Genomic DNA, 22,041 nt, shown 5'->3' with positions numbered 1-22,041 from the left:
CTCTTATTTGTTGGGAGGTTTTTGATAACTGATTCAGTTTCTTCGCTGGTTATGGGTCAGTTCAAATTTTCTATTTCTTCCTGTTTGAGATTTGGAAGTGTGTGGGTGCTTAGGAATTTGTCCATTTCTTCCAGGTTGTCCAGTTTGTTGGCATATAATTTTTCATAGTATTCCTTGATAATTGCTTGTATTTCTGAGGGATTGGTTGTAATAATTCCATTTTCATTGATGATTTTATCTATTTGGGTCCTTTCCCTTTTCTTTTTGAGAAGCCTGGCTAGAGGTTTATCAATTTTGTTTATTTTTTCAAAAACCAATTCTTGATTTCATTGATGTGCTCTACTGTTTTTTTTAGATTCTATATTGTTTATTTCTGCTCTGATCTTTATTATTTCTCTTCTTCTGCTGGGTTTGGGGTGTCTTTGCTGTTCTGCTTCTAGTTCCTTTAGGTGTGCTGTTAGATTTTGTATTTGGGATTTTTCTTGTTTCTTGAGATAGGCCTGGATTGCAATGTATTTTCCTCTCAGGACTGCCTTCGCTGCATCCCATAGCGTTTGGATTGTTGTATTTTCATTTTCATTTGTTCCCATATATTAAGTTTCTTTTCTAATTGCCTGGTTGACCCATTCATTCTTTAGTAGGGTGTTCTTTAACCTCCATGCTTTTGGAGGTTTTCCAGACTTTTTCCTGTGGTTGATTTCAAGTTTCATAGCATTGTGGTCTGAAAGTGTGCATGGTATGATCTCAATTCTTTTATACTTATGAAGGGCTGTTTTGTGACCCAGTATGTGATCTATCTTGGAGAATGTTCCATGTGCACTCAAGAAGAAAGTATATTCTGTTGCTTTGGGATGCAGAGTTCTAATACATCTGTCAAGTCCATCTGATCCAATGTATCATTCAGGGTCCTTGTTTCTTTATTGATCCTGTGTCTAGATGATCTGTCCATTGTTGTAAGTGGAGTATTAAAGTCCCCTGGAGTTACCACATTCTCATCAATAAGGTAGCTTATGTTTGTGATTGTTTTATATATTTGGGGGCTCCCATAATCGGCTCATAGACATTTATATTTGTTAGCTCTTCCTGATGGATAGACCCTGTGATCATTATATAATGTCCTTCTTCATCTCTTGTTACAGCCTTTAATTTAAAGTCTAGTTTGCCTGATATACGTATGGCTACTCCAGCTTTCTTTTGACTTCCAGTAGCATGATAGATAGTTCTCCATCCCCTCACTTTCAATCTGAAGGTGTCCTCAGGTCTAAAATGAGTCTCTTGTAGACATAAAATAGATGGGTCTTGTTTTTTATCCATTCTGATACCCTATGTCTTGGTTGGAGCATTTAGTCCATTTACATTCAGTGTTATTTTGAAAGATCCGGGTTTAGAGTCATTGTGATGTCTGTCGGTTTCATGCTTATAGTGATGTCTCTGGTACTTTGTGGTCCTTGCAACATTTCACTCACGGAATCCCCCTTAGGATCTCCAGTAGGGCTGGTTTAGTGGTGATGAATTCCTTCAGTTTTTGTTTGTTTGGGAAGACCTTTATCTCTCCTTCTATTCTGAATGACAGACTTGCTGGATAAAGAATTCTTGGCTGCATATTTTTTCTGTTTATCATATTGAAGATTTCCTGCCATTCCTTTCTGGCCTGCCAAATTTCAGTAGATAGGTCTGCCACTAGGCTTATGCATCTCCCTTTATAAGTTAGAGCCTGTTTATCCCTAGCTGCTTTCAGAATTCCCTCTTTATCCTTGTATTTTGCCAGTTTCACTATGATATGTCTTGCAGAAGATCGATTCAAGTTACGTCTAAAGGGAGTTCTCCGTGCCTCTTGGATTTCGATGCCTGTTTCCTTCCCCAGATCAGGGAAGTTATCAGCTATGATTTGTTCAAGTACACCTTCAGCCCCTTTCTCTCTCTCTTCTGGAATTCCTGTGATATGGATATTGTTCCATTTGATTGCATCACTTAGTTCTGTAATTCCCCCCTCATACTCCTGGATTTTTTTTATCTTTTTCTCAGCTTCCTCTTTTTCCATAATTTTATCATCTAATTCACATAGTCTCTCTTCTGCTTCTTCAATCCATGACATGGCCACCTCCATTTTATTTTGTACCTCATTTATAGCATTTTTTAGCTCCTCATGACTATTTCTTAGTCCCTTGATCTCTGTAGCAATAGATTCTCTGCTATCCTCTATGCTTTTTTCAAGCCTAGTGATTAATGTTATGACTATTAGTCTAAATTCTTGTTCCATTACATTGCCTAAATCATTTTTGATCAGTTTGGTAGCTGTCACTACTTCCTGTAGTTTCTTTTGAGGCGAGTTCTTCTGTTTCATCATTTTGGGTAGTTCCTGGGGTGGCGCCAAACTGCAGGGCACTTCCCCTGTGCTGTCTGGAGTAACTTGTGCTGCTGGGCAGGGCCATAGTCAGACCCGATGTCTGTCCCCAGCCCACCGCTGGGGCCACAGTCAGACTGGTGTGTATCTTATCTTCCCCTCTCCCAGGGGCAGGACTCACTGTGGAGTGGTCTGGCCCTTGTCTGGGCTGCTTGCAACACTGCCAGGCACAGTTGTGGTGCTGCTTTGATGGGATCTGGCGTATTAGCCAGGGTGGATCCGCAAGGTGCACAGGGGCAGGAGTGGCAGGCTCAGCTTACTTTGCTGTAGGTGGTCCCCTGCAGGAGAGGCCCTGCAGCACTGGGAGGGAGGCAGACCCGTCGGCGGGATGGATCCGCAGAAGCACAGCATTGGGTGTTTGCGGTGCAAGCAAGTTCTGTGACGGGATCTGGTTCCCTTTTGGATTTTGGCTGGGGGATGGGCAAGGGAGATGGCGCTGGAGAGCACCTTTGTTCCCCGCCAAGCTGAGCTCTGTTCTCCAGAGCTCAACAACTCTCCCTCCCGTTGTCCTCTAGCCCTCCCACTCTCAGAGCAAAGCTGTTGACTTATAACATTCCAGATGTTAAGTCCTGCTGGCTGTCAGAACACACTCCATCCGGCCTCTCCGCTTTGCAAGCCAGACTCAGGGGCTCTGCCTTGCCAGGTGGGCCAGCTGCTCCCTCCCACCAGTCCATGTAGCGCGCACTGCCTCTCCACCCTTCCGACCCTCTTCCATGGGCCTCTCGTCTATGCTTGGCTCAGGAGAGTCCGTTCTGCTAGTCTTCTGGCAGTTTTCTGGGTCATTTAGGCAGATGTGGGTGGAATCTAAGTGATCAGCAGGATGAGGTGAGCCCAGCATCCTCCTATGCTGCCATCTTCCATGTTCCTGAAAGTGAGTTTCTTCTGAACAGTTTGGAAATTTTTGAACCGTAACTTAAAAGACAAAGAACACCCTACTTCCCAAAATAAAGCACAATTTATTAAAGTGTAGAGATTGTTTGTTTGTTTTTGAGGTATAGCATACATTAGCACATCTTTTTATGAGGCTGCTGTGCACATAGAAGATATTGGAGAAATATTAGCGAAGAGGGGATAGTAGATAACTGAGATAGGATTGACTGGAGCCCATGTCTCCCTGAAGGGAAAGCTCGAGGACTGTTGCGGCTGACCCAGTGGGAGGTAGTGGAATGATGGATCAAAACATGGGGCAGGAGATCCTTGAAAGAACATTCTCTACATAATTTGAGAGGTGTCTTAGAAGAGACCTAGAAGAGAAGAGAAAAGTTGCTAAGGTTAGCAAGCAAGGAAGCACGAGTCTTATATTTCTTCTTTGGTAAATTAACATTGTGTAAGTTTAAGGTATACAACATAATGACTTGATGTATATACTATATAACAATTACCACAAGGAAAAATAGAATTATCAAAATGTGACACTTTTGTTGAAAGGTGTTATTGCTGCATTAAATTGGAAATACAGAAAATGTTTATAGTCTAATTTTCCATTATAGGATGTCTTTGAAATGCATTTTGCAAAGATCCCAGATGAACCTGTTGAGAGTATGCCTGTATGCTACATCAAAACAGATACCACAGAAGTCCATGATAGAGAAAGCAGAAGTGAAGCTTCCTCTGAAGATAACTCTTCTGGTGATTCTGAAGATGAACGAGTTCAACGTCTTGCAAAACTTCAGGAGCAGGTAGTTGATTGTATTGGTAAAAGTTTTGGTATTTTTGTGAGCTCTTGATGCAGATCTATTATAAAATGCTTTTTGTAGATTAAAAGCTGTTACATTTAGATCACTTAGCAACTGTGGCTTTATTTACTTATTGGCACATTTATAATGTTTAATAGTCTTTCTTACCCAAAGGTCTATATATCTTAAAATTCTGTTATTTATATTCTTAACCCCAATGAATTGATTCTCATTGAAATGATTTATATGATGTAATCCAAGATATTTTATGGATGAGATTTTAACATTGCTACCTTTTGTGATAAAAGGTTAACCTTCTCTAAACTCAAGCCTGAAAAAAACAATTAAAAAGTTAAGATTACTGGAAATTTAATTTTCATGGTCTGGTTATAGATGAATACCTAAGTTTATGGGTTGAGCACATGATAGTATTTCTAATTTAGTGTATGCCCTTCAAAATAATGAATTCGTGAAATGAAATAAGAAACTGAAGGACATGAATTTCAGGATAGTCCTGACTTTTGAGTGCCTTCATTTTTTTTCTGATGTCTTTACTTAGAGCCGTGAATGTTTAAAGAATTTTTTCTTTATCAGCTGAAAGCTGTTCATCAACAGCTACAAGTTCTATCCCAAGTACCTTTCCGTAAGCTAAAGAAAAAGAATAAGTCTAAAAGGGAAAAGAAGAAAGAAAAGGTTAATAACAGAGATGAAAATCCAAGGAAAAAGTTTAAGCAAATGAAATTAAAGGAAAAGTCTAAAAGCAAGTAAGTATCTTTTATTAAAAATGCCTTATTCAAATCATAATATTATCTCAAATAATTTTGATTAAATTTAATTTTTGTTTAGTCAGCCAAAGAGGAAACAGCAGGTGTTGGCTCTGAAACCTGAAGATGATGCTAATGCTAAACCTATGAACTATGATGAGAAAAGGCAGTTAAGCTTGGATATAAACAAACTCCCTGGAGATAAACTTGGGCGGGTTGTTCATATAATACAATCAAGAGAGCCTTCACTGAGAAATTCCAACCCTGATGAGATAGAGATAGACTTTGAAACACTAAAAGCATCAACACTGCGAGAACTAGAAAAGTATGTTGCTGCGTGTCTAAGAAAAAGACCACTAAAGCCTCATGGTATGTATTTCTGTGTAGCAGTAGAAGTCAGTCTGGTATTTGTTTTTGTTTTTGGTGATACTCTTTTTTCCTCTTAAATCCCATAGGTAAGAAGATAATGAAGTCCAGAGAAGAATTTCAATCACAGAAAAAACGGGAGTTGGAAAAGCGGTTACTAGAGGTCAATAATCAGTTAAACTGTAGAAAACGTCAACCAAAATGTAGGTGGCAGTCCTTTAAATGTTCCTTTGATTGTGTAATTCTGGTAGCCTTGTAATGTACTTCCCTATTTTGTAGCTGAGAAGACGCAGTCATCCAAGGCTGTTGAAAGTGGTTCCCGATTAAGCGAAAGCAGTAGCAGCAGCAGCAGCAGCAGCGGCAGCGGCAGCGGCAGCAGCAGCAGCTCCTCGGAGACTGAAAGCAGTAGCAGTGATTCAGGCTCCTCAGACAGCAGTGATTCTGAATCAGGTTAGCTGTCCCCTTAAGTGTACTTGTGTTTGTGCGGAAATTTTTTCCTTGTACTATTGAGACTTCGATTTTTAAGAAACGTCTGTCACTTACCCAGAACCTATGGTTTGGATGCCACACTTATTATTGAATTGCATGTTGAAAATCTTACTATTTTCTTTAAAAGATGCTGTGTAAAATGAAACTTCATATTACACATATGTGACTTAGAGGTGTGTAACATCGAAAATAAGTTTACTAAAGGTGGGATAGTTTCTTAATATATAACACCAGATCTTAATGTGAGAAAATAACAAATAATAAAATTCCAGTCTTCATTTTTTTATAAAGGATTATTTGAGAACATTTACTCTCTATGATGTATCAGACTACTCTAATGTTGCAGTTATGTCCCATTGTGACAATATATTCTGACTGAATATATTGAATGATTTCATCATTTTGAATTAAACCAGTCATCCCAGAAAATGTTTAAAGGAGAATTTTATTCACTTCTGTGTTTTCTTCATTGTAGAATATTATCTTCCATTCATAGAAAAATGTACTTCAAATTGAGATTTCCAGTTATGCTGAAGTACCATATTATCTTGGGTATATTTTCATCAACTGTATCAAGCTTAACTCATTCATGTTTTGTTTGTGCTGTTTCACTGATGGTCATGTAGTTGACAAGTAATCACTGCCCAAGGATGCCCAAGTGGCATTCCATCATTATCCACCAGAAGGCATGTTCAGAATATGGAGCACTTTTCTATCCCAGATTTTGCTTTATTTTGAATGAGATGCTTCTTGTTTGCCATGAGATTCAGTTCTGTTTAAAAAAAAAAAAAAAATCCTACACAGAATATTGTCACATCAGGGATTCTTACCTTTTGTAAGAACACCCCTCTTATTTCACTGTGGTAGTAAGGGCTTGCTGGCTTGTAGTCCCTTTTGTTTCACTTTTGGTTCTGTTCAGACCAGTTTGCATTTATGTGGTGCTGATTGCTGCATTTTGTTTTTACATTTCTAAAGTATATAGTGGTAAACATTTTTGTTGGATTTGTCATACTAGAAAATTTTTAAATTGATTTAGGGCTGTAATTATACATTATTTTCTTATATTTGACAATAAAGCATAAAACAATGCTGGAAAAACTAAAGTTGCATTTAGAATTTTAAATTGTAATAATTAGCATTTGTAACTTCATCTAATAAAGCATTTGTGGCCTAATAAGTTACAGCACTTTGTCTTTTATTTGTAAGATAAAGCTGTTTGAGTTATCTAATTATATATTGGCTACTGATCAATAAATGCCTTAAGGATTAGTGGAAAAGTGACATATACAGAGTGCTTCAATAAAATACCTTAATTTCAGTTTCTGATAGATTCTTCCAACACACTGCTTGAAGGAAAGATGTTTATCATCTACTATGTGTTCTTAGAATGGTTCTTATATATGGTTTCCTAAATTTCCAGTGGAATAACTTGGCCTCAGAATTATAATTTTTTTAACACATTTGTGTTGAATTTTTATTTTGTGACTGATGTCCTTGTTTAATGTTATCTTTCTATAACAAGTACTGTTTTTAAAAACACTGTTAAAATCAAAGTAGCACATTGTTATGTTTCAACCTACATTATGAGAGTATATAGGTTTGTGACACTAAGGTCAGTTTTTCTTACATGATAGTATGAGTTTGTGAATTTCTTTGAAATTTTTATTGTTTTATAAACATTCAAACTGTGTACTTGGAAACACACTTACATGCATGTTATAAATTGCAAACTCAGTGCTTACCTTAAATGAGCATTAAGTTCTCTCCTGTTTTTTTGTTTTTGCTTTATTTGCTTAACAAAATAAATTAGTAAATGAAGCAATAGGACCTTTGTCTTAAATATTAACTTCACTTGTACCCATTAAAATACTATAAGGCTTTTTACTTCTGATGTGTAAGCTAAGAACATTTTTTACTTTCTTGACAAAAACTATAAATGAAAGGATTGTAAATTATGAAAAATAATGAAGTCAGATCATAGCAATACTAATACTTAATGCAAAATAGTAAAAAGCATCTACTATTCTTAATTATGTATATGACATTACCAAAGAGCAGACAACAAATCCCAAATCAAGTCTCAGGGTAGAGGGAAATGGAGCTACTTACTGAGAAAATACAATTTGTGAAAATTAGGAATGTCAGCAAAAACTTTATCTGTTACATAAGTACAAATTAACTGAAAAAATATATAAGGTTTTGTAGCTTTTAAATTTATTGTGGTTTGTTCAGAACTTAGAATATCTTCATTGCCATAACTCTGGTTAATAAGGCTTTTGATTATTCAAGATAGGAGATATGAATATATTTTCATTTCAAAACTTTAATAGAGGAAACTTTTCTGATAGATATTGATCTTTAGCAATTTTTCTTAATCTTTTTAATACCTGCCTTCTAGAATTTTATAGCAGTTTGGCTATATGCAGTTTCCTTAGCAAAATCATAATCTTTTGTAATTTTGGTTATCAAGGATGGAGCTCTAAATTAACTTTTATTAGTTCCTTAATATTGATTCATAGTTCTTTAATTATCCTTATTATGAGCTGCTCTGTCTTTACTGCAGTAGCATTCTGTTTAGATGTGTGAAATGTTTGAATGGTAACATCTGTGAAAAACATTTAAGTGTTGTAAATTGTGTTACAGTTGTTTATTCCACATTATTTAAATGATTATATTTCATGTATTTTCAAACCTTATTTTATGTACTTTTGAAAAATACAGGCTCAATTCTGCTTTATTAAATAAGATTAATTAAATGGCCAAGCTGTGATTTCCAAGGAAAGTTTTATTTAAAAATTCTTTAATTAAAATTTCAAATAAGATATTGAATCAGTTCTAAGGTGGAATTGGAATGAAATCCCAAATCTTTGAAAAATATAAATGAGATATCTTTGGAGTAAAAGCAGTACTTGACTGCAGATTTGTTGTGTTTTGGTTTTATCATTTAAATTATTTTCTTGACTGACATCAGTGTATGCAAATTGTCATGTGTAGCTTAGTCAAGAACATTTATTAAACATTGGTAAAAACATAACCCTTTTCTAAATGATTTTTCATAACCTTCAAAGTATCATCAAATATCAGATCAAATATGTAAATGAGATTTGACAGTAAAATGAATTCCAGATGCTTATATCCTATGTTAGCTGGGCTTTGCTAGTATGTACACAAAACCTATTGAGAGTTTTCTTCTTCTTCTTTTTCTTTCTTTTTTTTTTTTTTTCTTACTGATAGTTTTCTAATTCTCAACAGCTTTGGCTATCTTGAGTGATATAATAGGGAGGAATATAACTAATAGATTCAATTCCATAGATAATATTACTGAGAATCAAATGGGATCAGCTCATTGGTGGTAGTACTTTTAATTGAAATCTTAAAGAAAATAACTTAAGGAACTGTCTAAATGTTAGCTCAGATACTTGATTAGTGTGGAATAGAATTATTTTTCAGGGGGGCAGCTGAGTGGCTCAGTCGGTTAAGCGTCCGACTTCAGCTTAGGTCATGATTTCAGGGTTTGTGGGTTCGAGCCCTGTGTCAAGCTCTGTGCTGACAGCTCAGAGCCTGGAGCCAGCTTTAGATTCTGTGTGTCTCTCTCTGCCCCTCCCCTGTTCATGCTCTGTCTCTCTCTGAATCTCTCTCTCTCTCTCAAAAATAAAATAAACATTAAAAACAAAAAAAGGAATATTTTTCAGGAATGTTTATAATTTCAGTTGTTTAATGGTTACACTCAAACTCAGTGGTTATGGCATCAATTCTTCACCTGATTAAGACAAAGTAAATTTGTCACTTCATTCATTAGACTTTTTGCTTTTATTGGCTTCAGTGTAATATTCAGAGGAGGAAATTTATGAAGCCCTTTAACAGTTTCTTTTTTAAAAACACTTCCTTAGTTATGGGTGACTTACAAACAGGACTAAAACAATTTCTCTTTTTAGTTTTACAACCTAGGTTTTCTGTAGAAGTGATGAGGATATGATTTTTTTTTTTTCATGCAAGGGGAAAAAGGACAAAATGGACTTGGTTCAAGTCCAGATTTTGTTATACCTTTTTTAGGCGGAGAATGGTTTAGTGCATGTAGGAAGTACACAGTGACAGTTGGGGAATACTCTTTGGCATTTAAGAGAAATGATTAGTTTATCACTTAAAATTTTAAAACTATGATGACTTTCTCATCAACTAAAGTATTTTCAAAGCACTAGAAAGATAAATTCAAAGACCCAGCTTTGATTAAAAACCTATATATATTGAGGTCCACACTTGAGCCTTGAGTCTTTGAAAAAGAGTGATAAATTTTGTCTTGTGTATTTAAAAATTATCTGTTCAAAAATGGGTCTTCCTGAAAAAGCAGGCTGTCTAGAATAGTATTTTCTCAGTATGTTAGAATCACCTGCAAAACTTTTAAACTAGTGTCCAAACCTGAATTAAATATAGAATGGGGCTAGATATATGTGATATCTAAGTATTCCAAGTAACTTTAATACGCTGCTATGTTTGAGAACCATTGATCTAGGAGGGTTTTTGTTTCTACCTTTAAAAAATTTTTTTTGTTATAAATGTTTGTTTATTTTTGAGAGGGAGGGATAGCACAAATGGGGGAGTGTTGGGGAAAGGGGGACCACAGAATCTGAAGCAGGCCTCAGGCTCTGAGCTGTCAGCCCAAAGCCCAATGCGGGACTTGAACCCACAAACCTGAGCTGAAGTTTGATGCTAAACCAATCAAGCCACTGAGGCACCCCAGTTTCCACTTTTTGTACTTGGGTTGTGTTTATATATTAAAATAAGTACCAGACACTTCAGTGAAAATTGCCAAAGCAGTCTGTAAAGGGAGCACATTTTTTTAGTTCAAAGACAAATTGCTTATTTGGTTTTTTTGTTTGTTTGTTTGTTTGGTTTTGGTTTTTTAACCAACAGACCATGTCTTAGGTGATAAGTTTGGGCAAATCATTTAACATCTCTGGACATGCTTTTTTCCTATAAAATAAGGTAACAGAAGCAGGTAGTGAATTCCAACTACCTTTTTAAACTCTGTTCTGTGTAACAGAAGTGTGATTTAGTTTTCTAATTCAAAAATCTTCAGTAATTTTTTTCCGATATATATGGCATAACGTTCTGGTTTTGCATTATGGTATTATATTCATATTCAGCTTATTAAACTTTTCTTAGTCTATACTGTCTTCCTGATAACATTTGCTATATCTGGAGCATTTATCTCAGTGCTTTGAGAGGTGATGGATATTAAACCAACTCTTTAATCAAATATTCAATTCCAGCTCTCTTTTATTCTATAATTAAAATTTTTTGCCTTAGTTTAAAATGAAAACTTTTTTTAATGTTTATTTTTGAGAGAGAGACAGAGAGCGAGCAGGGGAGGGGGGCAGAGAGAGAGACACACACACAGAATCCACAGCAGGCTCCAGGCTCTAAGCTGTCAGTCAGCACAGAGCCAGACACAGGGGCTCTAACTCAACGAACTGCAAGATTATGACCTGAGTTGAAGTCAGATGCTCAACCGAGCCACCCAGGCGCCCCTAGAATAAAAACTTTTCCATCAGAGTTTTATGTTGAGGTTTTGGGGGAGATGTGAAAATAGAACATATTACATAACATGCATAATATGCATTTGTTTAGTAGTTCACATATATTACCCAATTTGATTCTCTTAAGGTGGGTATGCATATTATCACAGTTCCCTGGAGAAATTAGTTGACAGCATATATGTTGTCACTATAGTGCTCAGTTTCATTAAGATTTGCAAGACCTGAAGAGCTTCTTCACTAATTGAAAGGGGATCTTAAACTTGATAGTGAAAATGTATATGTTTGCCTTTTAACTACAAGGGCCAGGAACTCATAAACAGTTTTATGTTTTATGTTTCTAGAAGGTCAACTATGTAAAAGTAGAATGAGAATCAAAATGCTGAGTTTTAGGCTGTCATTAATTATTCTTCTGTCCATAGTCTAAGACTTTTATGAAACATACTGTATCGGATGGTTTTGACCTTTCTTTATTGCAGTATAACTGACATACAATATTAGTTTCAGGTGTACAACATAGTGATTTGGCATTTGTGTACTTTGCAAAATAATGACTACAGTAAGTCTAGTTACCATTCTAGTTAAAAAAATTTTTGATGCCTTTTCCTAGTGTCTTCAGATTCAGAGAATTTTTAAAATTCTGAGCTATTATATCAGAAAACTAAGATAATGCCCTTGAATTTTTTAGTAGAACATTAATATATGTCATATTTTATTATACTTAAGAGTTTATGTAAATTGTAGAATAATGTAGTTTAGGTGCATATTTGAATATTTAAGATAGCTGTGTAGATGTGCATATATTATATGATCATATTAATGAAGTCTGTTTTTTTTGTTCAAAGCTGAAACCATAATTTATCCCCTAAATGTGAAAGCTACTTGGATCTATACCCTCAATCTTTGCTGTCTATATTCTTCCCTTCCCTTCCACCTAGCCCCCAACACTTAAATAATACTTAGTGGAGTGACATTAAGATGGTTCGTGTCATTTCAAAACTTGAATTCTTTAAACTAAAGCACGTCATTGAGTGGCATTTAGCAATTTTAACAATGTCCAGCATCAAACATTTTAGGAGAGGAAAGAACAGTAACACATCCAGTGGAAACTGATGGCATTTCAGGAAGCAGAAGGTAATTATTAAAATTAGAACGTTTTAAGTTTGAATAAGATTTGGTATTAACCAGCTTTGGTGCCCTGGAGCCTGAAACAAATAATGCTAAGGTGGCTCATCAATGCCCACCTGGAGAGATGGGTCAAGGCATTAACTGGCAGTTTGGTGCTTTATTGCACTGGCCTAGGCTTATGATTGGGGAGGACAGCACCAGAAAATCTTGTAAGATAAAGAAAGGAACTTATGAGTAGCATGTCAGAGATCTCTTTTTATATCTACTGTACCACCAGTGTCTGCTGTAAAGGTATTTCTAAAGGTAAAGAAGGTACTATAAAAACCATTTGTTACAACATAGTTGAGGCTGCCAAATAGCTAGAGAGTAAATAAATAATTGTTTGGGATCTTCCCATAATGCTTAGTAAGCAGAGCAGACTTTACCATGAAATCAAATAGCTTCACTTTTCATAACAGACTGTATCCTCTCAGATCAGTGATATATCCTTCTCTTATAGTAAGTTCTTAATTATTTTAATTAAGTTCCTTGTGGCTGTATTTATGGCTACTTGGCAAAAGATGATTTTGCTATCATTCATTCTACTTGTTTAAAACCTTATCTGTGTTGTAACTTGTTCCTGTTTAAACTGTCGCTTATTCAAGCTCTTTACTATGCTGTGCTTTTTTGCCTAAATATTCCAAATTGAAATTTGTGAGTGGGTATTTATTCAATTATGTGGAAAAGAAAATATCCCCTTTAAAACGCAAGTATCTCTTTAGAATTTTGACTGGTTCAAAGGGCAAAAACCTGGTAACTATAAGAATTTCTTGATTTAAGAGATTGGTATTAAAGACATTTTCTTGAGATGACCATTTTATTTCTAATATGAAAACAATTTATAATTTAAATGGTAAGGTTTTAAGCTAACAAATATTGAAATATTTATTTATATACATTTGCAGAAATGTTTCCTAAATTTACTGAAGCAAAACAGAATGATTCTCCTAAAGAACAAGTAAAGGTAAGTTAATTCCTCCTTTTTTACCTTAGAATTTTAAAATGTATGTTATAACTCAACTGATATAGTAGTAGCTTCTTTAAAATTTGTTTTGATTTTGTTTATAATGAAGAGCTGTCACATTTTCAGTTTGTCAACTAAATACTCAAAGATTTCTTCTTAAAATTGAATACAGGAAGTATTTGGCTACATTTTTCTAATAAGATATAACTATTCTATAAATCATATTAGTAGAACAAATGATAGAAGTTTTGAGTTAGTCTAGAGAGTAAATACAGAAGAAAGGCCTTGCTTTCCCTATGTGCACACAGTAGGATGTAGGGTACACACAGTAAGGTGGGATTTCTAAAGGGGGTAGGAAAAAGGTAGGTAGGGTTTCTAAAGATAAAGCTTATAATTACCAGCTACTAATCTTAGCACATCTATCATTAGTAGTTGACATGCTTTGAAAAGGATAGAAGTAATTTTATCTCTTACTAATTCAAGTTGTAATTCTCATTAAAGTTTTAATCCTCTGTACCTTCCTGAATATAGAATTACAGGTATATACCTTTATTAAATTATAAATTAACATCATCTAACTAGGTTAGGGATGTACAACATAAATACCTCTGTTGAGGGAGCTCTCTATTATGAGAAGAGATATATATATAATCACCCTGTTAAGAGGTTGCATGATTAGTGCGATCATCTATTTTCATAATTGAGAAAATGTAGAAGGAATATATATACTATCTGAAGGAGAAAATGCTTAAAATGGCTTTTAAACTACAGGGAAGGGAAAGAAATGGTTAGTACATTGACACAGATTAGGGACTTACTTTTTCTAAACAGAGGTAGTAGTGTGAAGAGAGGCAAAGAAGCACAGAAGTTGTGTTCAGGGAAAAATGGCAGCAGAGGGTATTTGTCAGGGATTAGCTGGCTTGGGGGACATAATAAAGAGGGCTTTGAACACCTAGATGAATGGTAATTAATTTGGTAGACAAAAATGAGTTCTCAAAGGTACAGATTGTCTGTTGCCATAGATTTTAGTGAAATCAAAACTATATCAATGAACTTTGAAAGCATCCTCAATACATAGCATATAAAATGCTGTCTTTTTATTTTAATGTTTATGAGGGAGGGAGGGAGGGAGGAAATGAGGCAGCAGAGAGAGAGGGAGACACAGAATCAGAAGCAGGCTCCAGGCTCTGAGCTGTCAGCACAGAGCCTGATGTGGGGCTCGAACTCACAGACTGAGATTATGACCTGAGCCGAAGTTGGACGCTCAACTGACTGAGCCACCCAGGCGCCTCTAGAATGCTCTCTTAATGATCTGTTTGTGGCCAGAATTTTTTCAGTGTTACTCACTGAGGAACAAAATGCCCATTGATAATAAAAGAGGGAATTTTTTTTAGAAATATGAGTAAATGCATATATTTGTGTGTTTCAGAAAGTGATTTTTTTGTTGATTTAAACCTCAGCATTTGATTTTAACTTTGCGGCTTGGGTCTATATTATTGTTGGAACATTTCTATGGCATTAGTTTTATTCAAGCTAGCATAGGTATTCATACACTTGCCTTATTTACTCACTCACTCTAACCCCTTTATTAGATGGAGAAAGACTGTCTTACTGATCTCTGTACTATCTACAACTCAAAGCTTAGTAGATAAGACACCTGGGCTTTGGTACTATAACTTAGCTTGTGACTAAATAGTTGTGAGATTCTAGGAAAGTTGCTTTTATTATATCTGAGTCCTATTGTAAACTATAAACAGGGATAATAGTTACATTGAACTCATGAGATTATTGGTTGAATTGAAGAGCTTTATATAAAGGGTTTAGCCTTTTGCCTCACACATTGTAAGCATTAAATAAATGTTAGCTATATAATACAGTTTTTACTTACTAAATCAGAATTTTGTTGATAGTCTTACAGGTCAACTATCATGTGATTTTTACCCACCCTTCTCATTATGCCTATAATTCAGTAAGGTAAAGGGGGTAAAAGAAAGCAGATTAGTCTCTAGATTTGGTATAAAAGCTCCCAGGAAAGCATTTGGAAATAAGCAGCACTATTTAATAACATATGTAAGTTTGTATGTATTATTAACTAAGATTATAGGCTTTGACTAACTCTACCTAAAACTATAGGATGGCCAAGTCTTTTAATCTTTCCATACCTTATTTTTCTCATCTGTAAGAATGGGATAATTATACCCTACAAGTTTGTATGACTTAAATAATTATTTCATAGTTGAAGGTAGTTTTAAATTATATTCTTTTCCTCTCTGTTTCTACTTTTTTAGTTAAACTTCTTGTGTGGTTAAAACTCTGAAAGACAGTTGTCTTTATCTTTGTCTTAACAGATACAGTCTTCTGTACAAGATGAAGCCTCTGCAAAAACTACCCTTTTTTGTCAGACTTCATATTCATGTGAAACACCACCAGATCACTATCAGTTAGCATTTAATCATCAAGAATTAGAACATTTACACAGTGTGAAAAACATTTCATCTTTACAAATTCTGCCTCCTTCAGGTAAGAAATTAACTAGTTAATAACTAGTAAATTTCAGGTTAGAAATAATCACTGAAGCACATTGTTAGAAATTATCTGCTTTATTTTTAAAGGTATTCATTACATTTGAATAAGAAAATTATATGTACAGTTCACATGCAGTTTATTTTCATATAGATTATATACATTGGCTTGTGGGTCAAATACTAAAACCTTTCACTGCCAGAGCCCATACTACTGAGTTCTGAGCAGATTTGGGAAATGTTGCTCTAATTTCCATGATTCCTATTTGAGTTGGAAAGGTAGGATGGAATAAGGAAAAGATAGAGGTTTTATAGGCAGAGAAATTAAATTTTATACATGAGAAGTAGTTTACAGCTAAGGAAACTTAGCACAAAAATACTTGCCTAGTGGTGGTTCCCATTTACCAAAATCATCTTCCAAACCTGGCTAAATTTTTATATTGTTACATTCATTTGACTACAAATATCTTGTCTGTTAGTCTTGTCAGAAGTGGAGTTATTGCCTGTCTCGTCCTGATTCTCCTGCCGTGTATGCCACAAACGATAATTCTCCAATACTGATGAGCCCAGCCTAGGGAGTACCTGAACCTTGAGATAGTATTCAGGTCTAGTCTAGAATCAGGTGTGAATATTCCTCATCCATGTCGCCTTCCCTCTAGGAGGCTGCCCACCAGTTTCTATTTGGCCTTCCAAGGGCAGGGGTTTCTCCAAAGCAGAAGAAGTTTCTAAATTGTTTTACTACAGTACAGATTAGGAGGAAGAGAGAAGTTTTGATCCTCCTTTAGTGCTTCCAGTGAAAGCTCTCTGTTTTGTGTTTCAGTATTTCATTTTGTATGTAACTCAAGTTATAGCTCTTCAGTGTGGAGAAGGGAATGGAGATCAAAAGAGAAAATACCTAAAGCAACACTGGCAGGCATCCCAGGAATTAAAAAAAAAAAAAAAAGATCCAAAGTATAAAATATTTATATCCATCCTTTTGTGGAAAAAGGTTTTCAAAGTATGCAGGAGCCTAACTGAAGATGTGTTAATTCTAGGTCATGAATTATCTTGAATGCAAGTGTTCCATTTGGGTCTTTTATTTTGCACACAACAAGTGGCTTTGTTTTTTTTTTTAACGTTTATTCATTTTTGAGAGACAAAGCGCAAGCAGGGGCGGGGCAGAGAGAGGGAGACACAGAAACTTAAGCAGGCTTCAGGCTCTAGCTGTCAGCACAGAGCCTGACACAGGGCTCAAACCCACGAACCGCGAGATCATGACCTGAGCCAAAGTCAGTCACCTAATCAACTGAGCCACCCAGGCGCCCCTCAACAACAAGTAGCTTTAAATAGTAGCCTAACAAAATCAGATTTTATAATCGGAACTGATTGCTGCTTAACTGTTTAGGGGACAGACAGATTTAAGATGAAGATGCTCTGATGTAGGTGGAACCAAGTAAGGAAGCTGAGTGCTATATAGTCTAGGAGAGAAATTATACAAGGACCATAACTGAGGCAGTAAGCATGGAAAGATGTGGATAAATTAGAAGAATATTTTTGTGGCACAGCGCATAGGCTTTGTTAGAATGAATGTCTCACCAAGGTATCATCCAATAGTTAGATTGAAAATAAGAGGCAGTGCTCACTTTGGGCATATTTGAGGTACTAGAGTATCTGATTAGAAATATACGACTAGGGGCGCCTGGGTGGCGCAGTCGGTTAAGCGTCCGACTTCAGCCAGGTCACGATCTTGCGGTCCGTGAGTTCGAGCCCCGCGTCGGGCTCTGGGCTGATGGCTCAGAGCCTGGAGCCTGTTTCCGATTCTGTGTCTCCCTCTCTCTCTGCCCTTCCCCCGTTCATGCTCTGTCTCTCTCTGTTCCAAAAATAAATAAACGTTGAAAAAAAAATTAAAAAAAAAAAAAAAGAAATATACAGCTAATATACGACTAGAACTAATAGGGTATAGCAAGATTCATAATTTACGAATCACCAGCATATAGAAGCTACTTGAAGCTGTGAGAATGGATGAAAACATCCAGGAAAATGTACAAAGGAAGAAGAGGAAGGTTAAGGACGAAATTCTAGGAAACAAAACTTCCTCAGTAAAAATTTTAAAAAATTAAAAGATGATGCTATCAAATCACCAGAGTACAAAAGCGCCAGAAGAGTATACTACAGTGCATTAAAGTAAGATGAGGAGTGAGGCTTAAAGTTGGCAGTTGAGATTTTTTACTTTCGCAAAAGGTTTTTTAGTGGCCATTGTGATTGAGGTAGAAGCCGGATTTTTGTAAATTGAGAAGTAATCTGAATGTAGCCAGTCTTTCAAGAAGTTTGTTGGAGAGGATAGCTGTAACTTTAACAGGAAGATAGGTGGGGTTTTTGTTTGTTTTGTTTTTTGGTGTTTTGGTGTTTTGTTTTTTGTTTGTTTTCTAAGACTGGGAGAAGTTGTTTTGTTATGTTTGAGTTTTTGAATCAGATTTGAGCATGATTGAAGGTTGATCAGAAAGAGCCACAGTAGGGAAAGGTTGCTGTTTTCATTATAGCACTTTTGTAGAACAATTGATAGGGATAGCCCTGAAGAAGAAATAGACAATGGAAAACCAAAAGAATGCATTCATGATGGTCTTTTGTTCCTATTTTGAGAAAACACCCTGTCTGTGAAAAGTCAGGCTTTCAATATCTAAGTCTTCAGCTGGGGTAAGTTTATTGTATTTTACTTCAATTTGGGCTTATATGTGATTGTGAGTAACATAGTATGTAAAAGGAATTTTGTATGATGCCACAGATGCTATTCTGTTGCACTAACCAGGTTTTTCAAAACCCAGTGGTTTGCATTCGCTAACTGTAGGTGGCACTATGCCCAAGGGAAACTACAAATGTATATAAGCTAAAATATACATAGAAGTTTACTTTTCTGGAGTTTAATCTCGATGGAAATAAATTTTTGGTTAAGTCTTTTAAACAATAAAGATTTTTTTCACTTAAGTTTTCTTTAAAAAAGCTTGAAAAATGTTAGTACAGAAAAGCTTTAAGAAATTGAATCAAGTGTTGTCAGCTTTTCCCAAAATTACTGCCATCATCTCCATATGAACTAGAAGAAGCCTCTTTTTTTTCCCCTTAAAATAAGTTGAAGCTCTCAGTTATAAAGGATTATTAGCCTTATTCTTATTACTTATCCATTTCCCAGCTTATAAAAATCTTCACTCAGTTGTATTAAGAATTTAAAAAAATATGCTCTGTCATATCATTGTGAATTAACATGGCAAATGAAAAGGTTAATCAAAGAGTTAGCCATCAAGTAGGAGAAATAAACAATTAGGTATGCGAAATAAAAATAATGTTCCCTAAAAGAATCAAAATGAAATTTAAGGAGGTGAGGAAGGCAAAATTACCTGATCTCTTTGGCAGATGTGTATTTTACAGATTAAGTTATCATTTGAGCTAGATATTGGAGGAAGAAGTAAGACTTATCTATGTATATCTAGGACTGAAAGGCATTTTGGATGGAGAAAACAACATGAATGAAGGTATTTAGGCAATCAGTAATTGGATGTGATTAAACCTTTGGTTGGATGAATAGGAATATGGGGAAATGAATTTGGGAAGGTAGACCAGTTCAGATCATAAAAAACCTTGATATCTAGAGACTTTGGACTTAATGGTAATGGTATAGTCAGTGGGGAGCCAGTGAAGGGTTTTTTTTTTGTTTGTTTTTTTGTTTTTTTTGGAGCAAAGGTGTGCTTCAAAGTAATTAATATGCCAATATTATGTAGGTCAGTTGGAGGAATGGGCCATAGGGAACAGAAAGAAAATAGCAATTGCGTTTTTGCAGTAGCAGAAAAAAACGAAGTGATGGAAAGAAGGAAAAGGGAAAGGTTAAAAAATTATAAGCGTCGAACAAGCAGGTCTGCAAAAGATGAATATATGCTAGGTTTTAAGAACAAAGGAATATAAGCTTCAGTGACTCAGAGAATATGGGCTAGATACTGGTCCGGGTTGCAGAACATAAGTCTTAGGAAAGATGAGTTCTGTAGTGTTTTGGGTACCAGAGGGTAATCCGCATAAAAATGTTTTTCGGAAAGTTGGACCTTAACATACTTCCCAGGCTTCTGTGATACTATTTTCTTGATCGTCCCATCTCTCAGAATATTCCTTACAGATATCTCTGTATCTGCCTTAAGCCCTTAATATCTTTTTACTTCAGGGCTTTCCAGCCATGTTCCAAAGCCTAGGTTTACTGAGCTAGTGATCCTCTCCACTTTCATAGCAATAGGCTTGGAGCAGCCTTCCCATTTACCCAGATTTTTCATACATTGATCATTTTCTACTTATTACAACATGTAAAAGGTTGAAAGGCAGTGATCTATACATTGTGCCTAAGCGATCTTGGTGTCTGTTACTTCTGGTCTCATTTTTACAAATCAAGCATCAAGGCCCTATGCATGTTTATACACCTCTGCTGACCATCTTTCCTTCAGCATCTCATAGGTATGTCAAGCACAGCATGCCAAAACTGAATTTCCCAATTTTAATCTTTCCTCTTTAATTTTTTAATTTTTTGCTTTAAAAAACACTATAACTGGTGCGCCTGGGTGGCTCTATGGGTTAAGTGTCCAACTTTTGGTTTCGGTTCAGGTCATGGTCTCCTGGTTCGTGAGTTCAAGCCCCACATCAGGCTCCATGCTGATAGTGCAGAGCCTGCTTGGGATTCTCTGTCTCCCTCTCTCTCTACCCCTCCCCCACCTCAAAAATAAATAAACTTAAAAAGATAAAAATAAATTATGAGAAATAAAAAACACTATTACTTTATTAACTACCAATAGAGCTGGCCTACATGGGGCAGTGGATGCTCTGGGCTCAGGGTACATGTAGGATGTGAGGAGGGGATAATGATTGAGAGTCTCTTTTGAAGGAGAGAGAGTGGTCTGGAGGCCAGGCCCAAGAGCACCTCACATTTGCTTCCAGAAATGGGTAGACCTAATAAAGTAGTCATGGCAAGATATGGCCATTCCACCAGAAAGATGCAGAAATTCTTGGAAATCTAGCTGTCCATCACAGTTGAGGTCTAGTTTTTTCATCATACAGTCTAGGACACCAGGGTCCTTCCGGTTCTTTAGGAAGGCTTCCACTTCTGTATTCATGAAGCCTGGGAACTCTTTCTTGGAGAGGTGCAGTTGTTAGCCTCCTTTCCAGCATACTTGTGGGAAACAGCAATCAGAAGCTCAATGCACTGCTCAGTCTCAGTAGGGCTGGATATTTTTGCCATGTCTATGTGAAGCAGGCATGGAGCCTGTGACCAGGCAGTGGCAGCACTGCTCCTTTTCATTCTTTTTTTTTTTAATTTACATCCAAGTCAGTTAGCATATAGTGCAACAATGATTTCACGAGTAGATTCCTTAGTGCTCCTTACCCATTTAGCCCATCCCCCCTCCCACAACCCCTCCAGTAACCCTCAGTTTGTTCTCCATATTTATGAGTCTCTTGCTTTGTCGCCCTCCCCGTTTTTATATTATTTTTGTTTCCCTTCCATTATGTCCATCAGTTTTGTCTCCTAAGGTCCTCATATGAGTGAAGTCATATGATGTTTGTCCTTCTCTAATTTCACTTAGCATAATACCCTCCAGCTCCATCCACGTAGCTGCAAATGGCAAGATTTCATTCTTTTTGATTGCCAAGTAATACTCCATTGTATATATATACCACATTTTCTTTATTCATCTATCGATGGACATTTGGGCTCTTTTCATACTTTGGCTATTGTTGATAGTGCTGCTGTAAACATGGGGGTGCATGTGTCCCTTCGAAAGAGCACACCTGTATCCCTTGGATAAATACCTAGTAGTGCAATTGCTGGGTCATAGGGTAGTTCTATTTTTAGTTTTTTGAGGTACCTCCATAATGTTTTCCAGAGTGGCTGCACCAGCTTGCATTCCCAGCTCCTCTTTCATTCTTTTTTCAACGTTTATTTATTTTTGGGACAGAGAGAGACAGAGCATGAACAGGGGAGGGGCAGAGAGAGAGGGAGACAAGAATCGGAAACAGGCTCCAGGCTCTGAGCCATCAGCCCAGAGCCCGACGTGGGGCTCGAACTCACGGACCGCGAGATCGTGACCTGGCTGAAGTCGGACGCTTAACCGACTGCGCCACCCAGGCGCCCCTCTTTCATTCTTAATAGCAGC

The 22,041-nt window shown here is 36.3% G+C and overlaps 1 protein-coding gene and 1 pseudogene across 4 annotated transcripts in view; one reads left to right on the top strand and one right to left on the bottom strand.

Annotated features, from left to right (window-relative positions):
* Positions 1-22,041, top strand: part of BRDT (bromodomain testis associated) — an 80,250-nt gene that overhangs the window by 31,784 nt on the left and 26,425 nt on the right. For all 4 annotated transcript variants that reach the window (XM_047873437.1, XM_047873434.1, XM_047873435.1 and 1 more), the window contains 7 exons: positions 3,895-4,083; positions 4,675-4,844; positions 4,927-5,213; positions 5,300-5,413; positions 5,490-5,660; positions 13,306-13,364; positions 15,713-15,884. In XM_047873437.1, coding sequence (XP_047729393.1) covers positions 3,895-4,083; positions 4,675-4,844; positions 4,927-5,213; positions 5,300-5,413; positions 5,490-5,660; positions 13,306-13,364; positions 15,713-15,884 — 1,162 coding nt within the window. The remainder of the gene's footprint in view (positions 1-3,894; positions 4,084-4,674; positions 4,845-4,926; positions 5,214-5,299; positions 5,414-5,489; positions 5,661-13,305; positions 13,365-15,712; positions 15,885-22,041) is intronic.
* On the bottom strand, positions 20,812-21,128 carry LOC125172816 (protein S100-A11-like; annotated as a pseudogene).

This window comes from Prionailurus viverrinus, chromosome C1 (assembly GCF_022837055.1).
Source record: "Prionailurus viverrinus isolate Anna chromosome C1, UM_Priviv_1.0, whole genome shotgun sequence".
In the NCBI taxonomy this organism is placed as follows: domain Eukaryota; kingdom Metazoa; phylum Chordata; class Mammalia; order Carnivora; family Felidae; genus Prionailurus; species Prionailurus viverrinus.
This window is presented reverse-complemented; position numbering and strand designations above follow the sequence as displayed.